This window comes from Orycteropus afer, unplaced genomic scaffold (assembly GCF_000298275.1).
Source record: "Orycteropus afer afer isolate SDZICR_OR568_19922 unplaced genomic scaffold, OryAfe1.0 scaffold00198, whole genome shotgun sequence".
Classification (NCBI taxonomy): Eukaryota; Metazoa; Chordata; class Mammalia; order Tubulidentata; family Orycteropodidae; genus Orycteropus; species Orycteropus afer.
Window position 1 is genome coordinate 730,003 of NW_006921785.1, and position 9,333 is coordinate 739,335.

Below are 9,333 nucleotides of genomic sequence, written 5' to 3' on the forward strand. Positions count from 1 at the left end.
TTTTTTTTTTTTTTAAATTAAGGATAATTGCTAAAGAAACAGAAATGCTAGCTAAGTTTAGAAACTAGTAGAACAAAAAAAAAGGATTAATAATAAACCTTTAACAATGCAAGAGAAAAAAGAAAGAAATTGTAAATATAATGAGTAAAAAAAACAAAATGCAAACTACTATGATAAAACTAAATCCAGAAGCAACAATTATCCCCTTAAATATATATGGCTTAAACTTGCCAATGAAACATCTATTAAAGACTTTTTTCCCCCAGAATGGATCTTAAAACTCTAGCTCTGTGCTATCTAAGAGTCACTCTGTCCTTACCACTTTCTCCTCTTGTCTCTGAGTAAGAGAGAGAGAATCAAAAATAGCAAGGAGAAATAATTCTTAGTTTAAGTATGAATAAAAAACAGGCAAATGACACTAGAGACATGATTGTATTTGTGAGTCTCATTTGGATTCAAGGGTGTTCTTTAGAACCTCTTTAGTCTGCTCCCAGTCCTTGGGGATACAGCAAAGGTAACAAGCACACAGGACAATCTCTAAATTATGTCCCCCCTCAGATGAGTACCCAAGAGCAATCTCTAAATTGGACACCCCCATTTAAAGATAAATAGACCTTGAATAGCAGTGACATGTCAGCAGAAGCACCTACCTCCTCTAGTCCAGCTGCCTCCATTAGGCGTCTTTCATATTTTGACATGTTGGATGTCATTAGGGAGCTCTGGTGGTGTAGTGGGTAAAGCATTCTAATGCTAACCTAAAGGTCTGTGGTTCAAACCCACCAGCTGCTCCACAGGAGAAAGATGAGGCAGTCTGCTTCTGTAAAGATTTACAGCTTTGGAAACCCTATGAGGCAGTTCTACTCTGTCCCATAGGGTCACTAAGATGAATCGGAATTGACTTGATGGCAGTGGGTTCGGTTTTAGCTTTTGGTTGTCCATTTTCGGATGCCATCCCATGCCTCACCTGGCTCCTCTATGGACTTGCACATCGAGGGCAAATGCCTCCTTCTATCCTCTTCCCCACTCCCCACGAGGCTCTGGATGTCTACTGTGCCTGAGGAAGAATGTTGTGCCAGACTGGGTTAATAGAAACTGCCCATTGGTGCCCCCGATAGGCCTCTGCCAGTACTCCCAGCCACTCTCCACTCCCTAGTCATGACCCTGATGATCCCGACTATACTGTTTTACATGAAATAGGAAACTGCTTTTCAATGACTTCAAGGTTTTAATGTATACCTAAAATACCTCAGGAAATCCAGTGCCACCAGCCTGTTTTTACCTTGCGACAACTCCTCTAGCTGTGCCACACAGACAAAGAGCAATACAGGTAAGATTACATTAAATTCTCTTCCAGGTCAACTCCCTGTTATCAGCTCCCTTTAGTCCTTTAACAAAACCTCCAGACATGTGTCCCCTGTTAAAAATCCAGTATTTACTCCTATTCTTTTCAGGAAGTGGGCTAATTTCAAATCAGAAAACTTGATGATCTCTGTCAGTGATGTCAAGACCTTTCCTAGTAGCCTCATGGTACCATAAGTAGGAAAAGCCTCTGAGATTCTTGACGTCAAGCAAGTGTGATGTGAAAGATGATAAGAACTAAAATTCCAGGTCCATAGAACAGATATCTGAACAGGCAATTGTTGGCTTTACAAAGGTGTTAACTCTATTACAAAAGAAAGAAAGAAAAACAAAATTCTCTACTTCTAGAGTTTCTTAAAAAACCTTTTCTACAGACTCAAGCCCCCTGTGTCTTGATCCCAGTTCTGAACAACAAGGAGAGAAAGAATGCACCTCTGAAAGGCTGCAGAGGATGAAGTTCATTTATCACATACTGAATTCCTGGGCTCCTCTCTCTGGCACTTTAGAATTCCAGTGATAGAAACCCCACATAGACACATACACATGCCTACAGTACTGCTGTCAGACTTCTGCATTTTTCTTCAGCCTAGACCTCTGGATATCAATCCAAGTCCAGTGATCTGAATTCTACAGCTTTTGTAGAATTACAGCCTATAGTCTGGCCTTTTCAATATATGCAAGATAGTTTATCTTAAGCTGCTTACTTGATGACTAATTAAACCCTTAAATCAATATTGTCCTAAGATCATTTGTTCTAATTCTTATTTTTTTTCAAGAGTTTAACTTGAGTGATTTTAAACTTTTATCTTTCTTCATTTTATTTTAATTTTTACTTTAAAAAATGAACCCAGTAAATGAATATTAAAAAATGCTAGAACTATGACACAGGAAGAATGAAAGCCCACTGTTCTGACCAAAACTGTATTTATCTGATTGCTACCTGATTTTGTCCATTTTAGATTTGAAAGTGACATTAGACAACATGGAATCCAACCCACTCATTTTAGAGGTCTAGAAGTTAAGCAAAGAAGCAAGGTGATTTGCCCAAGGGGCTAGTTTCAAAATAACCAAAATGCAAATAAAAGCTAAATATCCCAGCCCAAAATCCTTATCTCATTCTATAAATCTACATGCCTTAAAGTAACCAGTTACCTGAGAATATGATATATTAGTTACTACACATATTTATTAAATGCATACAGAAACAAAATCTACTCTGAAAGTTTTCTCTACAACACAACCAAGAAGTCTCTCAGACTTTCTGAAGTATTTGTCTTTCTAAACCACCTTCTATGCTTGAAGGAGAGGTAAAGGAATAATGGGAAAATGGATCACTTGTTGAATTAAACAGGAAGATAAAATTCAGAAGCTAGATTACCTTCTAATAGTAGAAGCTAGACCAGGAGAATTTATATCACATGGCTCTTTCTTATTCAACAGTATATGATCTTTAACAGTCCAGATTATAAGACCCTCACAATAATCATGAAGAACTGGGGAATGAATTCTAAGAAAGTTTTACCAGGTCAGAAAACACAAAATGACTTCAAGTTCCAATTTTCTTCCCTGAAATAACAGTTAATCCATTATCTTATAATGCCTGGTCATGAGCAAACATGTGTGTGTATGTGCATACACACAACACAAGCAAGGTACTTACTGAGCTGTAGAGGTAGCCTTCACCGTTCATGGCCACATAGAGGCTGGCCTTTACTCCTTGGATAGCTACCACACGCAGGCCCACAGGAATTAGATTGAAGAGAGCTGGAAGAACAAAAAGACAGAGGAAAAGACCAGTGACCTTTTTGAATAAATAATCTTATTATTCAAGATTACTCTTTCAGACTTAAAATAACACAGTTTAAACTGGTAAGGAGAGAGAGAAGCCTAACAGTGAGAACTGGCTTCTTGTCTCTACACCTCCATTAATTACCTATATGACTTCCCCTGAACATTCAGCTCTTGTTCTACCATCTGTGATAAATAAAGTAGTTAGATTAGAAAGTCTCTAAGGTCCCCGCTCCACTCAAACAGTGCAATATATATTTTTTTTTCTAACAAACAAATAATTTGTTCCAAATATTCTCAATGTAGAGAATATATTTCTAGTCATAGGTAATAATATGATCTCTGTAATATGTGCCAGAACTTCTCATTTTCATTCATTCCTTTGTGGTTCTGAGCATTATCTTGAGCATAGAAATCAGTACAAAGTCACTAACTCACTGTTGGCCACACTGGTGGCAGAAGAAGTTTTCTCTTGGTATTTCACTTTTCTACATGTAAATGTACATAGATAAAGATGACTAATGGGTAACAAACTCTAATGGATACATACATACATGTATACAAAAACCCTTTACAATTTAACTTGGAAAATTTAATTCAACATTCTAAAATGAAAAGGGACATGTTTGTACTTTTAAGTATTTGAGTTGACCATCACTGAAAACATTCAACAATCTAGATGACCACTTAGAAAAAGAAGTTTTGCACTGAAAAGTAGATCACTAAGATAATCTTGTACTTTTCTTTCCAACAATGGATTTTTATTAATCATGTTACTGGAACTATTCCACTTATTTCTGGGATTACAAAATGAGCGTAAGTATAAAATACTCCCCTACCCTGAAAGAACTTACATTACACATGGGAAGAAAGCAATTGTATACTTAGGTTCTGTAGATGGTAACATGGACATGAACTAAATGTCTCATGACTACAGGCATTACAAAGTATCTCTGTAGTTCACTTTAACATCCTGACTTAATTAAGTGTTCTTGTCTGTCTTCTCTGCAGAGAAAATTCCTGTCAGTTTTGGTCATCTTCCCTGTTTTGAATGTAAGATACATGTAAATTAATGCCAAAGCTACCACTAATCAGGAATGTCTGTTTTTCTAGGCTTTTCTCAACCTAGCATGGTGAGCTAAACACACACACACACACACACACACATACACAAATACACAAACCCACTACCACTGAATCAATTGTGACTCATAGTTACCCCACTGGGTTTCCAAGGCCGTAAATCTTTATGGAAGTAGGTTGCCTCATCTTCCTTTTGCAGAGCAGCTGGTATGGATTTGAACCACTGACATTCTGGTTAGCACCCAAATGCCTTATCCACTATGCCTCCAGAGCTCCAAACACACACACACACACACACACACACACACAATTAGACAAAACAAAGTTTTCAGTCAAATGTTCAATTGATGTAGTAGATCAAACCTTAGACCACAGTTTCATAGAGCAGGAGTCTATTCCAAGCTATCTGACACTAGTCCAGTCTCTTTGCCTTTCTGAAAGTCATTTTCTCATTTGCCATAAAATCTCCAACTGAATCTTAGTGGATGCTTAAGAATCAATTACTAGCTCAGTCTGAATCTGAACTATGTTTTAGCTCTTGCTATGTTCTCAGCACTGTCCTAGTGCTACTAAAATAACCGAGGAAGTACAAAACCTTAAAGTCTACTTGGGGAGAGAAAGCTAAGACATATGGAATAATCTCAAAGAGTGTATGATGTATTTCTATAATTAAATGTAATATATGCATTCTATATATATATATTCTCCACACTACAAAAGTTCAGGAAAGTGGGAGATTATGTGGCCTGAAGTACTCAGGAAATGCTCCAGAGAGAAGGGAACTAGGTTGACACTAAAAGAACAGGCAGAAGTTGAGTAAAGTCAAGAATAGAAGGACATCTCAAAGAAACAGGAAGTTAGGTGGTTCTGCAGGGTAAAGTTTGTATGTGGGAAAGGACTGCAGGCACAGTATAGGACTTCATTCATACTGGAGAGAAATGAGGAAGAATGCCATGTAGTTAAAGTGGGATAAATAACTGAAAGTCTGTTACTCTAATCTTAGAGATCTAGACTTTACCAAACAGTCAAAAAGAAGGATAGCATATAAAGATTAGGACACAAATGAAATTTAAAGGGAAGAGTGGAAGATTTACACATAACATAGTTTCTAAAGTCAATGTCTTTGAGCCATTCAGTGAATCTTTCTATTTTCCTATCTGTAAAATAGACATCATAATTTCTACTACACAGAGTCAGAAGAAGAATCAAACTCGTTGTCATGTTCTTGACAGTGTTTCGTAAACAGAGATATATTCTCTTTGTATGAGTTACTTGTCATTAATGTCTGATTCTTCGGTTTGACAAATAAGGTTACCATAGGACTGAGGTGAAAAGTGACATATTGCCTCAGTAATATTTATGCCTTGTATTCAGCAGCTTGCTTATTGTTTTAAAAAATAATACTTTATATTTTTTTCATCAGTTAATTTTAAAAGTGTTGACAAATTCATTATTGTATTTGATCTTGATACCCACAAAGCCTGAAAAACTTTAGGACAAAATGACTACCCTAATTTTTAGAAGAGCAACAGGTTTAGAGATGTAATCCAGTTGAAACCACATAAACAAAGATGTCCTGGCTCTCCATGTCATTATATTTTCAATATATTATTTCTTCCTTTTTCTCTTTAAAGTTGAATTTCCCTAATATCCATTTTCACATGCCCCAAATAAATGATTTTGCTACATTTCCCCACACACTCTGCATCCAGGTGTGGCTTTGACCTAAGTACTAGCCAATGGGACATGAGCAGAAGTGACTTAGAAGCTTCACAAATCCTTCCTTCAAGAAAATTTCTGGGTGTCCAGGCCTCTGCTTTCTTGCTGCTTGCATGGGTAAGTGGTAGCTGAATCACTCGAAGCCATGTAAACAAGGGGTGCTCCCGAGAAAGTGCACACAAGGAGAGCTGGAGGAGTTGGGTCCCTGCAGTGTACTAAATTACTTAGTGTGGCTTTTCTACCCATAAGTCTTTGTAAACTCCAAGGTGGGATTTTTCTATGAGCAACTGAGGAGCTCCTGATTGCTGAAGTTGTCCACCTGGAGTTCTTCTGTTGGGAGTGGCACAAAACAATGTTCTGGGAAATGCCCACTCTCTCTCAGGTGCTTAGAGTTCTGATGCTGTGATTAGCTAGTTTGACCACCCTTCCGGGCTCAAAAGGAGGCCTCCTGGAAGCAGAACTCTCTCTGACTGCTGGTTGAGGAAGACATGCTGCCGAAAGAGACACGCGCTACTGGAAGAGACATGTGCTGCTGGGAAAGAGAGGCAAGAAACACACATTGCTGAGTGAGACACTGAGGGACCAGCACTGCTGGGAAAGAGACTGTGAAAGACTGTTGGCTGAGGGATGGTGGGCTGGGAGAGAGACTGAGCGTTCTTCCTGAACTTGAGTTGTAGCCTGTTGCTTCCCTAATAAACCCCATAATCCATGAGTTCTGTGTGGCCACTGGAGCGAATTATCGAACCCAGGAGAGAGGTGGTGGGTGCTTTGGGAAGAACAGTTGGTGAAAGGGCTGGAGGGAGGCAGCATGTCTGGCTTTGCAGTAATAGGCCTTGGGCTATTGTTGGTGATTCTGCCTTCCTCTTGTGGGGTTCTAGGAGGTCAGAACATGTGGCTTCCATGTCGTTTTTGCAGTCCCTGAGGGCTGTGTGGAGCAGTGGTACTGGTCTAGCACTCAAATACCTATATCTGGTTTTTATGTGAGAGAATGAGCCCCTGTTATTTTAGTCTGTGCAGCACATGGCCAACTCCAATCCTAACCAATACAGATTGCTAATGAAAGCAGAATCACCATTTAAGATACAAACTAGTATGTAAGGTATTTATGAATAACAGGTATTCACCACTTTTTGAAAGTTCACTTTACAATACTTTGCTTTTTCATGAAAGACCTACATTAGTTCCTGTTTGTGCTAATCAAAAGAAATCTGAAGAGGGTTTTCACTTTAACAAAAAAAAAAAAGGTAAAAAATGAAACTAACAAGCAGTGTTTGCTCTGTGGCAAGCTGTTAAAGAGGCAACAAGAGTGGTGACACCAAGTTCCTTCCTGAGAACTAGATTCAGCACTTCAGCATCAAGCCACCACAGCTTGGAACTGAGTTTGTGAACACTATATCTTGGTGTCATTTTTTGGTATTATGTGTTATTGGTATAATTTGGTAGGTTATATTTTGGGTCTGGGAACAAGCAAAAATTTTCATATAAATTAATGATAATTGTTTCTTCACTTTATGCCATTTAGGCTTAACAAAAGTTTCATAAGAATGCTCTATTTGGCACCAGTAAGATGATGTAATAGGCAGAAAGACTGCACAGACCCTCTTCAACAAAGAAAAGCAGAACCAATTAGCACAGATACAGAAGATAATCCTGGACCCTTGAGCCTATATCTTGAAAGATACAGAAGTGGACTAAACTACAACTAGCAGAAGAATTTGCATGAAAACACCAAAAAAGGAGACATATGGAGCCGTGGTATGGCAGTGATCCTGACAGCACAGACAGCTTGGATATTGTCGAGTGATGGTAGGACCTAAGAATTAACCTAAAAATTGGCACTGCTAGCCAGAGACTGCACGGAGAACTGCTCTGGTGGCTGGGGAATAAAAGGGAAAGCAGTGAAGAGGAAGGTGGGCTGAGCTGTGGACTTCTGTGCGTCCAGAGAGTGCAGCCATTTTGAATATTTACAAGCAGCTTGACCATTTTGGATATTTAAAGCAACAGTGTCCTCCCAGATTCCAGGGACTTAAGAACAGACTCCACTTGACAAGAACCCCAAGGACATTCCGGACCTGAATGACTAGAAAGGTGCAACATTCCCCTTGTTATTCTTATACCCCACAACCTCTTGGTGAATGGAGGTGCAGCCATCCCTCACTCCCATCCACTTTCTGGGCCAACACGAATTCCATCCCAGTCTGTGTGCTCAGACAGAGCCTGGGTGCCCTGCTCCACCCCGGCCTGATTTTTTTCTGTTTTTTAGTTTGTTTGTTTTTTCTCTTTTAAAATTACTACTATTATTATTGGGAGTTCTGGTAGCATAGTGCCTAAAGCACTTGACTGCTAACCAGAAGGCTGGTTGTTTAAACCCACCAGCCACTCCTCAGAAGCAAGATGAGGCAATCTACTTCCATAGTAATACTGCCTAGGAAACGCAAGGAGGGGTAGCTATGAGTCGGGTCCAACTCAACAGCATTTAACAACAACATTATTATTCTTACTTTGGTCCTTTTTACTATTATTATTTATTCTTCCCCTTTTAGGTTCTAGTTTTCAGATTTTTTTCATTTCCATATTCCTGGTTGCAATTTTTTTTTCCTCCTCTACCTTTTTTCTCTTATTGTAGCCTCCCCAGAAATTACAGACTTTTGTGTTTTTGATTTTTCTTTTTTTGGTTACTATTCCTGTGTGATTACACAGTGTATTTTTTGTTCATTTGCTTCTACTTTTTGATGGTTATCCAATTGTTATTTTTATCTAATGGAGTGGAAGACAGAAATAATCTCCATAAGACACAACTACACCTATACCTCCTACAGCTTCACTTACTGACTGAGAGTCACCACTCCCTTCTCCCCCAACAGGCCAACAATAAACAACCCCCAAGAAAATCCTGACTCAAACTTGGTGGCTCTTCAAAAACAGTTAACAGAGATCTAAATACAACAATGCCACAATGTCTCAGAGACAACAGACCATCACAATCCACACAAAGAAACAAGATAAACTGGTAGAAACAAGGGAGCAGGATACAGACCCAGAACACATGGAAGAAGCAGCACTGGAACTCTCTAATAAGGAATTATATTTAGGTATCTTCAAAGGATTGAGAGACAGACCAAGGAAAACACAGACAAAATGCTAGAAAAATTCTGGAAGAAAATACAAGAACAACATGATAAAATAAATGAAAAATTAGAAATGATTCTAAATCTACAGATAGAAATCCAGAAGATTAATACTAAATTGTCAGAATTAGATAACACATTGGAAGGGAAAAGGAGTAGAACTGATGCAAAGGAAGACAGAATTAATGAGACTGAAGACAAATACCTGAATACTTCTTTGGAAAGGGATCAATCAGAAAAAAAAGATCAAAACAAA

General features: G+C 38.5%; 1 protein-coding gene across 1 annotated transcript in view; it reads right to left on the bottom strand.

The window, feature by feature from the left end:
* FGF12 (fibroblast growth factor 12) overlaps window positions 1-9,333 on the bottom strand; it is a 389,498-nt gene that overhangs the window by 280,662 nt on the left and 99,503 nt on the right. Inside the window, exon 3 of the mRNA XM_007948002.2 lies at window positions 3,020-3,123. Coding sequence (XP_007946193.1) covers window positions 3,020-3,123 — 104 coding nt within the window. The remainder of the gene's footprint in view (window positions 1-3,019; window positions 3,124-9,333) is intronic.